Genomic DNA, 19,814 nt, shown 5'->3' with positions numbered 1-19,814 from the left:
TGAACACAAACATACATTAACTTTTCAAACACTCTTTTTATCATAGCCTTTATTTAACTATTTAACACAACTACAACTCTGACGACAGAAACAATCAGTGTGGAAGGAGCTCTCTCCACACCTGACAGTACTGGTAAGGGTGAAGATTGTGCAGCTGGCGCGGGCCGCAGCAGGTGCTATATTATGTTTACATGGGACGTTCCCTGGGTCGGGTGACATACTGCCACCACAGAGGAGGAAGATCGCCCTCCTTCCGGGCAGGAGGTAGGGCTTCAGTCTCAGGTCCTGCAGCTTGAGTTTCAGCATTCAACTGACTTATCTAGAACCAGAAAGGAAATAACAATGCTGAAATGTATCTAACATGTTCTCAATCATTTCGCATTACAAATTTTTATGGGTATGTGATGCTCCGGACTACTTGAAGTGATTTAAAGTACACCTAATCTCATCAAATCTAAAATTAAAAAAATAAAAATCTAAAAATGGTCAAATCTGCAAATGCGAACTTGTATTAATTCAGACATCATTTATGGGCAAAATATTCTAGAATGATCCAAATACTGAAAATTTCTGTTTTATGTAATATGAAAGATTGGAATGATCACGTGCAAAAATAGGTTTACTTACTACTGTTTTGGGTTATATGAAATTAGGGTTTTCCTACATGGTATGGCCATTTAGGTAGAGTTTTTTTAAATTATTATTATTAATGCTGTTTTTGAGAGTCTATTAAAAACAAGAAATGACCAAAAAAAACCAGATTTGATTTGAAAAAAGAGTCTACCTCTTTATTCCAACTCTTCATCCTGAGTTGCTTCCACTGATCTCTCTTGGAGAAGTAGTCAGGGTACATAGCCTTCTCTGAGGGGTGCCAGTAATCCAACAGCCATTCTGGGACCTGCAAAGTGAAACCAATGTCACAATTTAGATTGATGTCAGCATCTTTCCCATTTTACCATGTAAAAATTCAGATTTGAATATAACAACAAAGTAATATCTATCATTTTAATGATGAGCATTTTTAGTCTCAGTTATGAGTATGGCTGCTTTGAAACTATCTTGATTGCAACAGCCACTATATAAATACATTTGAACAGAAATTGATCTGAAGCAAATATATAACCAGGAGGTGCCTTCACACCTTTATAAAAAAAGGCACAGGCTACCTGTAACATTGAGGAAGAGAAGTCAAATAAAAGGGAAAAGTCAAATAACACTTTTCCCATCCCAGCAATATTACATAGAATAGAGGTTACTCATTGATGACTCGCATGGACCCACCTTGTAGCATTCATATCTTTCATAGGATGTCCCTCCAGGAGATTCAGGGAAAATGTAGGGCTGGGGGTGCTGGTTAGCCCAGAACTCCTCCTCTCCAGCCTTCAGCATCATAGTGGCCTTAATCATGTCTTTCTCATTCTTGTTGTCATCAAAGCGAGCTCTTAGCAGGCAGGCATAGAAGCGGTATTTGTCCCTGTAATATTCAAATATCTCAAGTATGAGGGGGACAAATAACTTAATTGAATTCACAAACAGCCAGACATGTTTAAACTCCATTATTATATAGACTATAACCAAAGAATATGACGTATAGATGTATCTCACTTCATTTCATTATGTGTATTTATGTAACCAATTTGTTGTACTCCCCCCCCATATATTCATATTATAGGTAATACTACAGGTGAGAGAAGATCCGACATTTCTTTTGGTCTCTTTTTATCAACATAAGAAAATGATGGCATTTATACAGGGTTGTGTACATCCCCCCCTCTGCTAACGCTGATGCAGCCTGTGATGTCCTGCTCTCAGCAGTGAGCAGGCTGCAGACACAGCACCCCGACGCCCTCCTCCTCATCTCTGGAGACTTCAATCACGCCTCTCCATCATCTTCTCTGCCCAAATTCACCCAGTACGTCACATGCCACACCAGGGACAATAAAACACTGGACCTCTTCTATGCCAACACCAAGGAGGCATACCACTCTCTCCCACTCCCTCCCCTGGGCCGTGCCGACCACAACCTTGTACACCTCCAGCCTGTGTACAAACCTCTTGTGCAGAGGCAGCCTGCTGTCACCCGCAGTGAAGAAATGGTCCGAAGAAGCCCTGAAAGACTGTTTCAACACAACCGTGTGGGATGTATTCAGCGACACCCATGGGGAGGACATTGACAACCTCACCAGCTGCATCACGGACTACATTAATTTTTGCGTGGAGAACACCGTACCCACCAGGACTGTACGGAGCTTCTCCAACAGCAAGCCCTGGATCACCCCAGACATAAAGGCCCTCCTGAAGGAGAAGAAGAGGGCTTTTGTGTCTGGAGACAAGGAAGAGCTGAAGTCTGTGCAGAGGGAACTGAGGAGGAAGATCAGACAGGAGAAAGACAACTACAGGAGGAAGATGGAAAACCAGCTGCAACAGAACAACATCTGTGGCGTATGGAAGGGACTGAAGACCATCTCGGGCTTCAAGGAGCAGAAGTCCCAACCTGTGGGTGACCGAGGGTGGGCTAACGACCTGAACTTGTTTTTCAATAGATTTGATCAGGTACCCACCCCTCCCCCAGCCCAGTCTCCTCTGCTGCTACCCCCGCCACTGTCTGTGCCTGCAATCCATTGTTCCTCCTGTCCCCCCTCCCCCTCTCTCATGAACTTCAGCCCATACATTCCCGACACTTCACACCCTGGCCCATGCCCACCCCACCCCCCCACCAACACCTCCCTGCTCCAGCCTGTCCCTCACACCACACCAGGTGAGGAAGGCCCTGAAGAAGAACAGGGCCAGGAAAGCGACAGGTCCGGATGGCATCAGCTCCACGCTCCTGAAGTCCTGCGCAGACCAGCTGTGTGGGATCTTCAGTCACACGTTCAACCTGAGCCTGAAGCTGGGGAGAGTGCCACAGCTGTGGAAGACGTCCTGCATCGTCCCAGTCCCGAAAACACCGCACCCCAAGGAACTCAACAGCTACAGGCCGGTAGCTCTGACGTCTCATCTGATGAAGACGCTGGAGAGACTCATCCTCGCCCACCTGCGCCCACTGTTGAGCTCCTTCATGGACCCGTTGCAGTTCGCCTACCAGCCGAGCATCGGGGTGGACGATGCCGTCATCTACCTCCTCCACACCTCCCTCACTCACCTGGATAAGGCTGGGAGCACTGTGAGGATCATGTTTTTTGATTTCTCCAGTGCATTCAACACCATCCAGCCCAGGCTGCTGGGGGACAAGCTGCAGGTAGCTGGGGTGGATCACCACCTCACAACATGGATTTTGGACTACCTCACACAAAGACCACAGTTTGTGAGGGTGAAGGGCTCCGAGTCAGATCGGCTTCTCTGCAGCACTGGTCCCGCAGGGAACAGTTCTGGCTCTGGCTCCTTTCCTGTTCACCCTCTACACCGCGGACTTCTCATACAGCACATCTTCATGTCACCTCCAGAAGTTCTCTGATGACTCTGCTGCTGTTGGCCTCATCACTGATGGGGACGATACGGAGTACAGGGAACTTATTCAGGGCTTTGTGGACTGGAGCCTGCGGAACAACCTCCAGATCAACGCTGGCAAAACCAAGGAGCTGGTGGTGGATTTCCGCAGGCGTAACAACCTCCCGCCTGCACCGGTGAACATCCTGGGAACGGATGTTGACGTGGTGGAGTCGTACAAATACCTGGGTGTTCACCTAAACAATAACCTGGACTGGTCACACAACACAGACGCCCTTGTCAAGAAGGGCAATAGCAGACTGTTCCTGCTCAGGAGGCTGAGGTCTTTTGGTGTGCAGGTACCACTCCTGAGGACTTTCTATGACTCTGTGGTGGGATCAGCCATCTTCTACGGGATAGTCTGCTGGTCCAGTAGCATCACGGACAGGGACAGGAAGAGGATGGACAGACTGGTGAGAAGGGCCAGCTCTGTCCTGGGATGTCCCCTGGACTCGGTGGAGGTGGTGGGAAATGGGAGGATGATGGCTAAGCTGTCATCCATGTTGAACAACATGTCCCAACCCCTACAGGACACCCTGACAGCACTGGGCAGCTCCTTCAGTGAGCGGCTGCTCCACCCTCGCTGTGTGAAGGAGAGGTATCGCAGATCTTTCCTGCCGGCTGCTGTCAGACTGCACAATAAACATAACACCCGCTAGCACAATCTGAATATTATATATTCTGATATGTATATTGTATTCACCCTCTGTACTATGTACAGGTACACAGAGGCCGAGTATCCATTTATCTGGATTATTGTAAATATACATCCTGTTTGTATATTCCAAATCCTGTTCTATTTGATTTTATCTTATTTTTCTCTGCGTGCTCTTGCTGCTGTTGTACTGTAAATTTCCCCGTGTGGGACAATAAAGGATCTGAATCTGAATCGGAACTTAAGTTACTTAATAAACATGCATATCATTATTGACCATGTCTTACTGAAATTTCACACGGACCTCATCCTTCCTGAGCAATACAAAGCCTGGTTGGTCACAAACCACACTGAAACATGTACTTTTATCTGCACACATGACTGTTGTTATTTATTATCAAGAAGGAAATAAGGGCCACACCTTTATTTTTGGTCTTCGACTAAATCGCGACAGGTATAAAATAAATTCCAAAGTAGGTCTTCGACTGTCTTACTTTTCCTGGTGAAACAAAACCGAATTTGGTGAAAAATAACAAAACGCTCTTCTGAATGTCCATACACTTTCTGGTATTAATTCACAACTTGTTAGTGTTGCTCTAAGTTGCTACTACCTGAATTTGGACCAACAGTGGATCAATATACAATTACAAACAGAACTGGGTTATGGTTAGCGACCTCCAGTTGCGATGAGAGATATGACGAAATGAAATCTTCCCTATATTGTGCATCATAAAATTGTAATCCAGTAACTCATAACTATTATTTTTTTTAAAATACTAAAAGCGAGATGAAAACAACTTTTCTGGGTCATATTTGCTGTGCTAGTAACTGTTAGTTTATGTTAGCTTAGCAGCACTTCTACGAACAGTTGTCCTCAATTTATAGCAAAGCACAGTATTGCGGCCAGCCATTCTTACCTAAATATGCACCATGATTCCAAATGTCTCAGTGATTTCTTGTAAAGCCGCAAAACTTTTTGATGGTGGGTAAGATACGCAGAAGCCATTTTCTCGGATAGTGTCACCTTAAATGCAGCAGCAAAGACAAATTCTTCCTCGTTTTCGACAGACAATGACGTCAGGGGCGCTGTCACCCCCTCGTGATGGACTTGAGGTACTGACGCTTCAACTTTAAACCACAATTTACCACAATTAAACCGTCATCATTCGTGAAAACACGATTCTATTGGGAAAATATGGTGAGGTCAGCTCCTCCAAATTTGATGGACCTGGACCATGTAGATCAGGAGAACCTTTATCAATTAAATCAATCAATGTTTATTTATATAGCATCTGTTACAATCAAAATTGTTTCTTTTTACGAAATCATTTCAGGATTTTATAGTCAACCAATAAAGAAAATCAATTATAGAAGTATGATCTATCTTACTTGATTCTGTTAAGAGCTAAAGTAATTTGAATCAGTTGGAGACTTTTCAAATTATGTGGCCATCCAGATAACAATTTACAATTACAATAGGGTCCTCACAATGACTTTGTCCATAGTTTATTCCCTATAATCCATCCTAGAAATAAAAAAAAAAAATGCATAGACTAATTTTTAAAAATGTTATTCTGAAGAATTATACAAACAGGTCAGTCACTGTGTGGCCCAGAGATGCTGCCTCTGTTCTGCATGACTGCTTTGAGTAAACAGACTAGCATGTATTCAGGGAGGCAAAAACATATGGAGGTGAGGACTTTGAGGAGTATACCATTTCTATCTTTGCTAATGATGTCAGGACCACCAGGGCTATATTTACTTACCCCAATGACTAGCAATGGCTGAATGCAGAGGTGAGAGCTCTTCTGAAGGTTCCAGATGTTACGATCATGGCAGGAGAGGAAGTAGCACTTAGGACGGCAAAGATGGCTCTAGCAGCTGGTATCAAGAGGGCCAAAGCCAAATATGGTAAGAGAATCCAGGATCACGTCACACATCCAATAACCATAAGAGCATAAGGAACAGCATCATGTGCTTCAATGATCACCATTCCCCATCTCCCCCCGTAACACCTCCGGCACCGGCAGCTCTCTCCTCACACCACGCCACCTCCCTCCACCCCCTGCCAGATCGACCCTCACAGTCCAACCCCCGTCCTCACCCACCAGGAGTCACACCTCGCCTCTCCATTACAGCTGATCAGGTGAGGAAGGAGCTGAGGAGGACCAAGACAAGGAAAGCTACTGGCCCTGATGGCATCAACTCCAGACTACTCAAGGACTGTGCAGATCAGCTCTGTGGAGTACTCCTGCACATCTTCAACCTGAGCCTCAGTCTGGAGAGAGTTCCACTACTGTGGAAAACATCATGTGTGGTTCCGGTTCCTAAGACTGCGCACACCAGGGAGCCCAACCACTTCAGGCCAGAGGCTTTAACCTCTCAGCTGATAAAGACCATGGAGAGGATTGTTCTCACCCACCTCCGACAGCTGGTGGACAGCAAGATGGACCCTCTACAGTTTGCTTATCGACCGTGCATTGGTGTGGATGACGCTGTCATCTACCTGCTGACCGGTTGGTCACGCTCACACCTTGAGAGCACCGGGAGCACTGTGAGAGTCATGTTCTTTGACTTCTCCAGTGCCTTCAACACAATCCAGCCATCATTGCTGAGAGGGAGGATGGAGGGAGCCGGTGTCGACTGTCACCTGGCTGCCTGGACCACCGACTACCTCACCAACAGACTATGGTACGTGAGGCTTCGCGACTGTGAGTCCGACGTGGTAGTCTGCAGCACGGGGGCCCCGCAGGGTACAGTTCTCTCTCCCTTCCTCTTCACTCTCTACACATCGGACTCCAGCCACAACTCGGACAGCTGCCACCTCCAGAAGTTCTCCGACGATACAGCCATCGTTGGACGTGTGTCTGAGGGGAACGAACTGGAATACAGGGAGGTCACATTGCACCCGTGAACATCCAGGGTTCGGACATTGAGATCGTAGAGGAGTACAAATACCTGGGTGTTCATCTCAACAATAAACTGGACTGGACTCATAACACAGATGCCCTGTACAAGAAGGGCCAAAGTCGTCTTCATCTGTTGAGGAGACTGAGGTCCTTTGGAGTGTGCAGGTCACTGCTTAGGACTTTTTATGACTCTGTGGTGGCATCGGTGATCTTCTACGCTGTGGTCTGCTGGAGCTGTGGAAGCTCAGAGAGGGACAGGAAGAGACTCAACAAGCTGGTCAGACGGGCTGGCTCAGTCCTGGACTGCTCTCTGGACTCCATTGAGGAGGTGGGTGAGAGGAGGATGTTGGCCAAGCTGACATCAATTATGGACACCCCCTCTCACCCCCTACACGAGACTGTGGGGGCCTTAAGCAGCTCCTTCAGCAGCAGACTGTTACACCCACGGTGTAAAGGGAACGTTACCGCAGGTCATTCATCCCAACTGCCGTCAGATTGTTCAACATGCACAACACTTAATTGTAGCACCAATAACCCAGGGTTGGCATATTTGCACTAACTAATCATCCTACCTCTGGTATGTCTTATTTGCACATCTCATTTGCACCTTATTTTTTTTGTCTTCACACTGTCCGACACTCCTCCTGTACATATTTTTTTTATAATTTCTGTATATAATGTACATAACATAAGAGTCTTTTCTTTTTCTTTTTTCTTTTAGTACTTTTCTGTATTGTACACCACGGGCTACCAATTTAACGTGCAATTTCCCCGATGTGGGATCAATAAAGTCTTTTATCCTTATTAATGCCAGAGATGTGCAATGCCCCTTGGATTCAATTCTCTATGCCCATTTGTAAACTTCTCAACTAACTTCAACACCATTTTGCTACACATTAAGTGCATTTACATTTCACCAGACATCTCTGTATTATGGACACTTTCCAGCTTCTTTCTGTTATAGGCAGATATGAAATTGAAGTGGAATAGAGGTTCAAGAATACACCAAGCATTTCTTCAGAAGGAAACTTTGCCCCACATTGCTCTATTGAAGGCCAGCATTGGTTTCATGCAGGCAGTCATGAACTTGAAGTATGCTGCAGCTACCAGAAGGCACCCAACACCTCTGTTGCCTGATACCATTCCTAGCATTCTATTTCAGGCAAATGACAAACTAAATTGGAATAGAACTCTAATGCAGGCATGAAACCGAACCACAGTGGAGCTTTGCTATATTGCAGGTAGGCAATTCAGATCCGGAGAAGGCAAACAACTTTCTGGACCTTGAGTGTCCTTGAGTTTCATATCTACCAGCAATAAAGCAATGCTTTGCTGGGTATCAGGCTACAGGTATGTTTGGTGGCTTCCTGGGTCTTCAGTAAGCTTCAGTTTCACGCCTTCCTTTAAAATATATTTCTTACTTATTATATCTGTACTTGCTGCTCCTTTTGCACTGGTTACATGCAAAACTGCATTTTGTTGCTATGCACCTGAACATAAGCTATAACGATATGCAATCTAATGGATAAATTCTTGGAAAAGGTATGACATTATGGAGATGTCAGGTTGTTTCATGGAACTCCATCCCAATCCTGCATGTCATTAAAGTGACGCTTGCCTTAGCAATTGGCACCAGAAAAAAGGTCTGTGCCTAAACAGGACTCCAATACGCTTCTGTTTTATGCATGACTGAAATGGAGAAATGATGGGTATGACATTGTTAGGAACAGTATTACCAGGACCCGAAAGCAGGCAGCACACAGCGGAGGGTGGTGTCCGAAGGTTAACAGGTATGATCCACAAGAGGTGTCGAGACCAGTCCACAAGGAAAACTAACCACAATAGTCAAAATCACAAGAAGTCAGGGTTTCGCAAAAGGGAAAAAACACTCCAACGCTGGCAACCGGGAGTTCGGACTATAAATCGGGGGCTAGATTGCTGATAGCCTGCAGGTGCGTCTGCCTGCGGCTCCAGCTGCAGCAGGAGAATGGCTCCACCACGCCCCCTGCAGGAAGAAACTAGCAACAAAGCTCCCAGAAGCAGGGAACCCAACATTACCCTCCCCTCAACGGGCGCCTCCGGGCGACCTTCCGGGCTTGTCTGGGTGGGTGCAGTAGAAGTCTCGGAGGAGGCTGTTGTCCAGGATGAACCGGCGGAGAACCCGTGATTGCTCCTCCGGACCGTACCCCTCCCAATCGACCAGGTACTGGAAACCCCGACCTCGTTGGCGGACATCCAGCATGCTCCGGACAGTATAGGCTGGCCCCCCATACACAATCCACCCACTCACTCACTCACTACCGCTTGTTCCTCCACTGAGGGTCGCAGGGAGACTGGAGCCTATCCCAGCACAATGGGCGGAGGCAGGGTACACCCTGGACTGGACGCCAGTCAATCGCAGGGCTAACACATATAGACAAACAACCATTCTCTCTCGCAGCCACGCAGGCACAGGGAGAACATGCAAACTCCACACAGAAAGTCGATCGAACCCAGGGCCTTCTTGCTGTGAGGCAACAGTGCTAACCACCACACCACCGTGCCGCCCTTATACACAAATGTTAGGTTCAAACGTCCTGAAACACGAGAAAAACAAATGAGGCGAAGACAACAGTTTTGAATTTTACTTGCAAGGAGAACGGGGAGATGTGCTCAGTTACAGATCTCCAACACGTTCTGCCGCACACCTCCCGCCATCCTTCTTTTATTGGAATTAGGAGGTCCCTAGTTACAGAAGTCCTTCACTGATTTGATTAGCTTATCTCGCAAACAGCACATTCGTCTATATCAGACAGATTAAGAGAACATCTCCTGGGTTAGGCCCCGCAGCTCTGTCTCCAGTCAATGCCACTTCTCCAACAGCCGCCGCATTTCTGTCGCCCTTGACCAGAGAAGTTCGAGGTGACATACCAAGCATCATGAACATTAAGCATTAGCAAATAATAAGAAACATTAAGTAATGAGAGACAATATAACAAGAATAAGGAATATAACAAGGTGAAAGCAAATAAGAGATAACTTTAATATAATGGATCTAACAACAATCCAATCCAATCCATCTTTATTTATATAGCGTCTCTTACAATCAAAATTTTTTCAAGGTGCTTTCCAGAATCCCAGGGCCTAACCCCATACAAGTGGCAGTGGCAAGGAAAAACTCCCCTTTAACAGGAAGAAACCTTGAGCAGGACCAGGCTCAGGTAGGGGGACCCTCCTGCTGATGGCCGGCTGGGTAGAGAGAGAGAGGAGAGGAGAGGAGAGGAGAGGAGAGGAGAGGAGAGGAGAGGAGAGAAGAGAAGAGAAGAGAAGAGGAAGAGGAAGAGGAAGAGGAAGAGGAAGAGGAAGAGGAAGAGGGAGAGGGAGAGGGAGAGGAGAGAACGGGCACAGAGCACAGAAACACATACAAAAATACACTATTTATACAGCGGGTCAGCGGGGCCGGAGGTCATCATGCAGCTCCAAAGGCGGCAATACCTGTAAATGAATACAGAAGGGGGGTGCAGAAAAACTACACAAGATCATCTTAACTAGTCTGCTTGATGAGGAGGAGGAGAGGAGAGGAGAGGAGAGGAGAGGAGAGGAGAGGAGAGGAGAGGAGAGGAGAGAAGAGAAGAGAAGAGATTTGATTTTTACAAAATACTTTAATTCACAAATTTACACAGGGCCACAAAACGCCCTGTTTAGAAAAACCACAGAACAACAATAATAGTAATAATAACGATAATCATAACAATAATAATAGTAATCATAATAACAATAATAATAGTTATAATAATAATGATACCACCAACCACAATAAAAATAGATAAATAAATAAATAAATAAATAAATATTAAGAAATCAACAATACAATACCCACAATCCCACCAGGGGGTGTGCAAAGTGCAAAAGATCCTCTGTCACAGTGCATTAAACATTTTTGTGACACCATATGTCCTGGAATTTGCCGAGGTCGTTCATCATTTTATAAAACCCAAATTCCAACGTCAGCCTGCACCGGACATTACAGAGCCATACAGAGGCGGCCTCACTATCCCCAGTTTTTGAAATTTTGTTCTTCCTGGAGACGTAAATTGCCATTTTTGCCTCACCACAGATAAAATTCAGGAGTTGCCACTTGTTGCGAGCGGCTTTTGAGTTGTAACCTGCACCAAAAATAAAAGTTCTAATAGAAAAGGTTTCCTTAAAACCATTAAAAACACCCTTCATGACATTAAAAAGTACGTTGTATAGGGTCTTCTTATCGACTGCTACCAGTCTTTGCTGGTCTGAGGAGAGGACCGTCTAGATTCCCGAGGTGGGCAACCAGCCTGATCTCCGGGAAGGGGTCCTCACTGTCGGGTTCGGTCCCCTGGCCGTAGTCCTCAAGAATACGCCTCTCTCTCGTGCTGAGTCTTTTCCTCTATAGCCGAAGCACCCCCTCAGCTGCCTGGGTAGAGCGGATGCCTAACAGGGAACCCACTGCCACCGCGCCCGTTAGGTCTGGCCCTGCCACGGCCACTACGTGCTGGAGGAGTAGGGTCCGGGTCTGCCACAGTGCAGCCATCAGCCTCGGCGGGGCTTCGGCCGAGACATCCAGCCTGGCTCCGTGCACCGTGGGTTCCCTTAGCAGCCAATACAGAGATTCAGAGCTGGTTCTTTTCTCAACTTTAAAAAGGGCCCATGCTTTAACGACACTTTGATAAAAATGGAGGTAGCCCATTTAACTTTGCAAATTTAAAGTCAGATAAAAACAGAGCATCATCCAGCCCCAAGTTACTCACCCGTCTGAAGACACATCTGGCCACATCTCTCCACATTAGGTGGCCCTGTTAAAAACCTCTGTACAAACTGTATTCTAAAAGCGGCGGCCCTGCTGGCCAGGTGGATGAGGCCCTGTCCTCCCTCCTCTCTGGGCAAGTACAACACCCCCTGCTGGACCCAATGCATGCCGTCCCAGAAGAAGGCCAGGACTCTTGTCTGCAGTTGTGCTAGTAGCCCCGAGGGTGGCTCCATGCAACTGAGCCGATGCCAGAGCACAGAGGCCACCAGGTTATTGAGGACAAGAGTTCTGCCTCTGTACGACATGGAGCCATTTCCATTTTTGAATTTTTCCGTCTACCTTTTCCAACGTGTCGAGCCAATTTTTCTTTTCAGTTTCTTCATCTCCAATAAAAACACCGAGGTACTTTAGGCTTTCCCTCCGCCAGGCAAGGTCCTGGGGAAGGACCGGCAGACCATTTGTCCACCTGCCAACGGCCAGGGCCTCACTCATGTGCTAGTTGACCCTGGCCGCGGACAGGCGGTTGAATAAAACTGTTAAATTAGATAAAACATCTACGTCCCTCTGGCTGCGCACCATTACTATTAGATCATCTGCGTAGGCAGATAAAACAATTTTTCTGTAAAAGGACGGTAAAAACAGGCCATCCACGTTTGCACGGACCCTAGAGAGAAGGGGTTCGAGGGAGAGAGCGTAGGGCATTCCAGAGAGGGCACAGCCCTGCCGGACGCCTCTACGCACTCTGAAGGGAGCACACAGACTGCCATTAAACTTCAGCATACCCTTAATGTCAGAGTACAGGACGCGGATCATTGCTATAAAGCCAGGGCTGAACCCGAACCTCTCCATCACCTTCCAGAGGAACTGGTGTTCAACCCGGTCAAAAGCCTTTTCCTGGTCTAGCGAAATGAGACCAGTATCAACGTCCAATGATCTGGAGACTTCCAAATCATCTCGAATTAGGTGGACATTATCTACTATGGACCTGTAAGTCTGGTGCCGGTGGATGACCTGCTCCATAGCTTCCCTCAGCCTGGAGGCCAAGGTCTTGGACAGAATCCTATAATCCACACACAGTAGAGACACAGGGCGCCAGTTCTTGATCTCCCGCAGGTTGCCCTTTTTTGGCAGGAGGGTGACCACCGCTCTCCTGCAGGACAATGGCAGGGAACCCGAGGCCAGGCTTTCATTAAAGACCTCCAGCATGTCGTGGGCCACAATGTCCCAGTAGGCTTTAAAGAACTCTACTGTGAGCCCATCGACACCTGGAGACTTCCTTCCCTTCATGCTGAGCAGGACGGCGTGGAGCTCATCGAGTTGCAACGGCCAGTCCAGCTGCGAGTTTGCCTCCTCAGAGACCCGAGGAAGGTCCCCGCAGAACTCATGGAACAGGCCGTCATCCCTGCGATACTCACTCTCATAGAGGGAGGAGAAGAACTCCACCGCCCGCTGCCTTATCTGGCCCGGCTACAGGAGTTCCTGCCCTGTGCTCGAAAGTCTAAAATATAGTAAAAATAAAAAAAAAACTAACAAAAAGAACAAAGAGTGCACTGATGCATCAAATAGCAACGTGGACAACACTGCAGAACTGCAGAAAATAAAACATAAATTTATTTTAAAATCTGTAGTTTATTTATAGTTATAAATGATTGTATCTGCATCTTAAGGCTGGGATTGTGTGCTTTTTGTCTGTTTAAACGTTTTTTCATCCTTGTTACAATATATTTTATAATACTGTAATACAATCTATTTATTGTAATAGCGAGGTATTAACCGCTAGAGGTAACAAGCTTAACAGGTTCAACACAACTGACATGTGTAATTCAAATGGAAAATTTGATGGTTACCTATTGATACAAACACATAAACAAGACTAGGTTATCATGTGACTGTCACGGGAAGTACAGTCGAATCCATGTCTGCACTGTAAATATACCACTGACCTGTGCAGTCACACTGGCCCACTGCAAAGAGGTCATATATGGTTCAAAAAAGCCATAATTTGAATATCATCTGTGGATGTGATTTCTGTGTCAACACAAATTCCATATTTTCACAGCATGTGAAGAAAAACATCTGTGTGAAGAATATGTAATCATGGCTTTTTTTAAACCATATATGACCTCTCTTTGCAGTGGTTTAGTGTGGCCTCATAGGTCAGTGGTTTAAGCCACTGACTTATTTGCCGGAGGTTGTTGGTTCGAATCCAGGCCGGAGTTCGGTTTGAAGAATCACTATTGTTCACACATATGTTTTTGTTTTTTTTATACATCAATTATATAACTTTTTCCCTTTTTAGTTTGTGATTCATTGCTGGAATAGTTACAGGGGTGCTGATTTATAAGCTGTCGTCCGATCCTCTTTCCCACCATACAGTAATTTCTAAAGAGGATACTTGGTCCTAAAAATTGTGATGCAATGCATGACAGTCACCACGGTAAAACCAAAAACATATGTGTGAAGATGTCTGTGTAAATTCTCAGTCATCCAGGTCATTGTATCCAAGGTAGTTTTCTCTGTCAACTGGACTGGGTTTCTTCTCTTGAAGACGTTTCGCCTTCTATCCAGAAGGCTTCTTCAGTTCTGAAATCGCTGGGGAGAGAGCTTGAAAATATATAGCCCCTGTGGACCATTTGCATGCTAATGATCTGGGTGGTCACCTGAGAGTCGTTAGCAGGGTCGTTGGTCGGGTCATTCACCTAGTTTCTGTTGAGATGTCTCCCCTTTGTCTGCTGGGTCACATGGTGATGAGTCACTGGGTCTCTTGGAATGGTGTGAATGTTTGTTTTGCTGTTGGAAGGAGTGGAGGACTGCATTGTATGTGGGTGATAGGAAGTGCCTCAGGCCACCACCTCTGTTTAAGGATGGTTTCTCCAATTTAACATGGATAGCTTCCTTGACCCCCCTTTCGAACCAGCGGTCTTCTCTGGCCAGTATCCGTACTTGGCTGTCCTCGAAGGAGTGCCCACTCTCCTTTAAGTGTAAGTGGACTGCTGAATCCTGACCCGAAGAGGTGGCACGTCTGTGTTGTGCCATTCTTCTGTGTAGAGGTTGTTTGGTTTCCCCAATGTACAGTTCCTTGCATTTCCCCTGGCACTGTACAGCATAAACAACATTACTTTGTTTGGGTCTTGGTGTCTTGTCCTTTGGGTGTACTAACCTCTGTCTGAGAGTGTTGCTGGGTTTGAAATGAACCGGTATGTCGTGTTTCTGGAGGATCCTCCTAAACTTCTCCGAGACTCCAGACAGGTAGGGGATGGAAACGCTGCGGCGTTTGTTTCTCTCCTCCTCTCCTTTGCTGAGATCTCGCTTTCTTGAGGTTTTGGTGAAGGCCCAGTCTGGGTAGCCACATGTTTTGAGAGCTGTCTTAATGTGGTCCTGTTCCTTCTTTCTGCCTTGGGATGTGGTGGGTATTTCTCTGGCCCGGTGTTGGAGAGTTCTGATCACTCCCAACTTGTGTTCCAGTGGGTGGTGAGAGTCAAACTGGAGGTACTGGTCGGTATGTGTAGGTTTTCTGTAGACTTCGATGGTGAGATTTCTGTCCTGATCTTGACTGCGCAGTCCAGAAAGGCCAGACTGTTTCCTTTTACCTCTTCCCGGGTGAATTTTACATGCTCGTCTGTTTTGTTGAGGTGATCGGAGAACGCTTCCAATTCTTGTATTTGAATTTTGACCCAGGTGTCATCCACATACCTGAACCAGTGGCTTGGCGCAGTTCCTGTGAAGGATGTCAGGGCCTGGGATTCCACCTTCTCCATGTATAGATTGGCAACTATAGGGGATACTGGTGAGCCCATGGCACAGCCATGTTTCTGCCTGTAGAAGCCTTCTCTGTACTGGAAATAGGTGGTGTTCAAACACAGGTCCAGCATGGTGCAGATTTGGGCCGGTGTTAAGGTTGTTCTTTCTGTAAGATTCTTGTCCAATAGAAGGTGCTTGTGGATGGTGTCTATGGCGCTGGCGGTGGGGATGCACGTGAAGAGTGACGTGACATCATAAGATACCATAGTCTCTTCTGGAAGTAGTGTGAGTCCAACGACTTTTTGAGCAAAGTCTTGGGAGTTTTTGATGTGGTGTGGGGTGTTGCCAACCATGGGCGACAAGATGGAGGCCAAGTATTTGGAAATGTTGTAGGTTACAGAATTGATGCTGCTTACTATGGGTCTGAGAGGGGTCCCTGGTTTGTGGATCTTGGGCAATCCATAAATGCAAGGGATGGTTTCTCCTGGATATAGACGGTAGTATTGTGGTCTGTCAATGGCTTTATCCTTTTCCAGTTTCTGTAGTAAGTCTACCACCTTCTTCTTGTATGAGCTGGTGGGGTCCCGCTTGAGTTTCTCATACGTGGCGGTATCTGTCAGGAGACTGAGTATTTTGGTGTCATAGTCAGTGGTATTGAGTACGACCGTGCACCTACCTTTGTCAGCTGCTAAGATGGTGATGTTCTTGTCCTTGGCTAAGGATGCAATGGCTCTTTTTTCCTCATTCGTGATATTGGAGGTGGGAGGTTTTGCACTAGCAAGAGCGGCTGTTACCTTGAGTCTAATCTGTTCTGCTTCTGCTTCCGGGAGTTTGTTGTTTCTAATGGCAGTCTCAGTGGCTGTGATGAGTTCGACAGTCGGTACCTCTTCAGGGGTGACTGAAAAATTCAAACCTTTGGACAGCACTTCCTCCTCGGCTTGTGTGAGCTCCCTGTCTGATAGGTTTTTTACCCATTTCTCCCGTTGTGAGTCAGACAGGGATGTGACATGGTTGGAGAAGGGGTTGGTTCCGCTGGGGTTGTGTTTTGCCAGTAGGGTGGTGAATTTTCGGATCTGACGTTCCTTGGTCCTGGTGTGTTGGGTGTGCTGAGTCCTGGAAACGAGTTTGGCTATTTCTTCCATTACTTCAGAGGGGAGCAGTAGGTATAGTTCCTCCCTTCTTTCATCTGACTTAGCTTCCAGGGTGTTTATGGTAAAGTGGATTTGTCTGATCCTTTCATTGAGTAAGCGTTTTTCCGTCATGTGAAGAATTACCTGGGCTCTGTGTCCTTTTACTGTTGATCTGATGCGTAGACAGGTGGGAGTCATCTTCTGCTGTCGACATCTGAGGTTGTAGCGGAGGTGGTTCTTAAAGTCCGCTAACTTCTTGGCTGTTTTCTCAAGCTCTCGCACCAACCGAAGGGTATCTTTCCCAAAATGTGATGCAAGATGTGTGAAGTGTGTGAAGAATATTGATTCTTCAAACCAAAGTCACGCCTGGATTCGAACCAACAACCTTCCGCATAAGCAGACAGTGGCTTAAACCACTGACCTATGCAACCCACTGCAAAGAGGTCATATATGGGTCAAAAAAGCCATAATTTGAATATCATCTGTGGATGTGATTTCTATGTCAACACAAATTCAATATTTTCACAGCATGTGAAGAAAAACATCTGTGTGAAGAATATTTAAGCATGCCTTTTTTTAAACCATATATGACCTCTCTTTACAGTGTTTTAGTGTGACATCGTAGGTCAGTGGATTAAGCCACTGATGTTATTGCCGGAGGTTGTTGGTTTGAATCCAGGCCGGAGTTTGGTTTGAAAAATCAATATTCTTCACACATACATTTTTGTTTTTTTTATACATCAATTATATAACTTTTTCCCTTTTTAGTTTGTGATTCATTGCTGGAATAGTTACAGGGGTGCTGATTTATAAGCTGTCGTCCAATCCTCTTTCCCACCATACAGTATTTTCTAAAGAGGATACCTGGTCGTAAAAATTGTGATGCAATGCATGACAGTCACCACGGCAGAACAAAAAACATGTGTGTGAAGAATATTGACTTTTCAGACCAAAGTCACGCCTGGATTCGAACCAACAACCTTCCGCAAGAGAAGACAGTGGCTTAAACCACTGACCTATGCAGTCACACTGAGCCACTGCAAAGAGGTCATATATGGTTCAAAAAAGCCATAATTTGAATATCATCTGTGGATGTGATTTCTGTGTCAACACAAATTCAATATTTTCACAGCATGTGAAGAAAAACATCTGTGTGAAGAATATTTAATCATGGCTTTTTTTAAACCATATATGACCTCTCTTTGCAGAGCTTTAGTGTTACCTGGTAGGTCAGTGGATTAAGCCACTGATTTGTTTTTGCCGGAGGTTGTGGTTCGAATCCAGGCCGGAGTTTGGTTTGAAGAATCAATATTCTTCACACATATGTTTTTGTATTTTTTATACATCAATTATATAACTTTTTCCCTTTTTAGCTTGTGATTCATTGCTGGAATAGTTACAGGGGTGCTGATTTATAAGCTGTCGTCCGATCCTCTTTCCCACCATACAGTAATTTCTAAAGAGGATACTTGGTCCTAAAAATTGTGATGCAATGCATGACAGTCACCACGGTAAAACCAGAAACATGTGTGTGAAGAATATTCATTCTTCAAACCAAAGTCCCGCCTGGATTCGAACCAACAACCTTCCCGCGCGGGGATCGAGAGTTGTTTAGCTAAACGGCCCTAAACCGTTTCCCATTCATTTTCAATGGTAGTGCTAAACCACTACGGACGCAATATATTTCCGGCCGCTATCATCCCGTGGCGCTGTTCTGCCGTTTCTATGAAGAGCGGCTCCTCTCCGGAGGATCGGCCATTCTTGGTTCATTCTTTGGTAAACTTCGCTGAAGGTAAGTTTGGGCTTCATTTCCTACTAAATTAATGAGGAAACTTTTCGTAATTGTGCATAGGCTGTGGTCAATTGTGTCCTAAATTAGCAAGGAACGTGTTATAATTGGCCCTAAATTATAATGTACTGTATTTGTCATGCTACAATATACTCATATCTTGTCAAGCTAGTTTTTCATAAATTAAATTACACAATAGTGATGAATGAACTTGTTCATATTTTATATTCAAGTAACCGATTTACTTGTCGTGGCACTGAAATCTCGGTATTATTATTATTATTACTATAATTCTATAATTATTATTAGTAGTAATATTAGTAGTGGTAGTATTACATTTTATTACATCAAATTTGTGTTTTTGTTTCCAATGTATTTGCAATAATTGCATGTGTGCGCACACTCACAAACACACACACACACACACACACACACACACACACACACACACACACACAGAGCTTTACACATGGTACCACACTTCATCTTTTACTGGCCTAAGATTCCTTTGATCACATTTATCAGGTGTGATTTGAAAAATGGGTGGAACTGTTTTATCAGTGTCTAATAAAAATGAGAAAATTAATAGACATTTTTCCATTATGTCAGCTCAACATGCAGAAGCAATTCACCTTTTTCCCTGCGAAACTTCGGGTCGTGTTCCGCAAGGGGCCTCTTGGGTTTCTCCTCCAGGAGCCATCTGATGAAGCCAAACGGGTGAGTTCCACTCCTCAGGACAAGTCTGCGGCCATGAGGGAGGACCTCGTACGGCAGAACGCTTTGGCCGTCATCCGGCAAAGAGGGGGGGATCCCTCAGATAAGATGGAGGTGCAGGGAGACTATGTCCTGCAGTTTGGTAAATATAAAGGGAAGTCATTCAGATGGCTTTTGCAGAATGACGTAGGATACACCGTGTATCTGATCAAGAACGTGCAGAGCGAGGAGGCAGCAGGTCTCTGTACGGCTGACAGCCACAGTAAGGACAGCCTCCAGTCATTTGTGAGTTATGCCCTCAGTTTCCAAGAAATCCAGGCTCTCCTCACTTATGAGGCCGGAAGAGGGGATGGAGTGACTGCCTCATCTGAAGACGACCAGCTGGTTGGATTTGGTGCCCGAGCCAAGAGCACGTGGAAGGAGTTCTGGGACAGCAGAGGTGATGGCTATGCCCATTTTGTCATAGGCAGGCGCTGCGTTCCAGGTACACGAATGTCCAGGTTGCAGCAGAACCTGCTGAAGAGGCAGCAGCCCACCACATCTTCCACACCTGCTGAGCATCCCATGAAGGCCCCAGCTGAGCCCCTGGGTATGCTCATTCCTTCATGTGACAAGTTCAACTTTGGGA

General features: G+C 45.8%; 1 protein-coding gene across 1 annotated transcript; it reads right to left on the bottom strand.

Annotated features, from left to right (window-relative positions):
* Positions 1-40: 40 nt before the first annotated feature.
* Positions 41-5,222, bottom strand: ndufb9 (NADH:ubiquinone oxidoreductase subunit B9). The gene is made up of 4 exons (XM_003976289.3): positions 5,059-5,222; positions 1,282-1,474; positions 785-898; positions 41-319 (listed from the first exon to the last, which is right to left on the bottom strand). The coding sequence occupies exons 1-4, from the start codon at positions 5,145-5,147 to the stop codon at positions 188-190; spliced, it is 528 nt and encodes a 175-aa protein (XP_003976338.1). The 5' UTR covers positions 5,148-5,222; the 3' UTR covers positions 41-187.
* Positions 5,223-19,814: the final 14,592 nt, after the last annotated feature.

This window comes from Takifugu rubripes, chromosome 12 (assembly GCF_901000725.2).
Source record: "Takifugu rubripes chromosome 12, fTakRub1.2, whole genome shotgun sequence".
In the NCBI taxonomy this organism is placed as follows: Eukaryota; Metazoa; Chordata; class Actinopteri; order Tetraodontiformes; family Tetraodontidae; genus Takifugu; species Takifugu rubripes.
The sequence above is the reverse complement of the archived record's forward strand: the minus strand, read 5'-3'. Positions and strand labels throughout refer to the sequence as shown.

Coding starts and splice junctions, on each gene's coding strand:
- ndufb9 (XM_003976289.3), bottom strand. CDS start 5,147: ATGGCTTCTGCGTATCTTACCCACCATCAAAAAGTTTTGCGGCTTTAC. Junction 1,475..5,058: donor GAATCATGGTGCATATTTAG/GTAAGAATGGCT, acceptor TGAATATTACAG/GGACAAATACCGCTTCTATG. Junction 899..1,281: donor AAAGATATGAATGCTACAAG/GTGGGTCCATGC, acceptor TTCACTTTGCAG/GTCCCAGAATGGCTGTTGGA.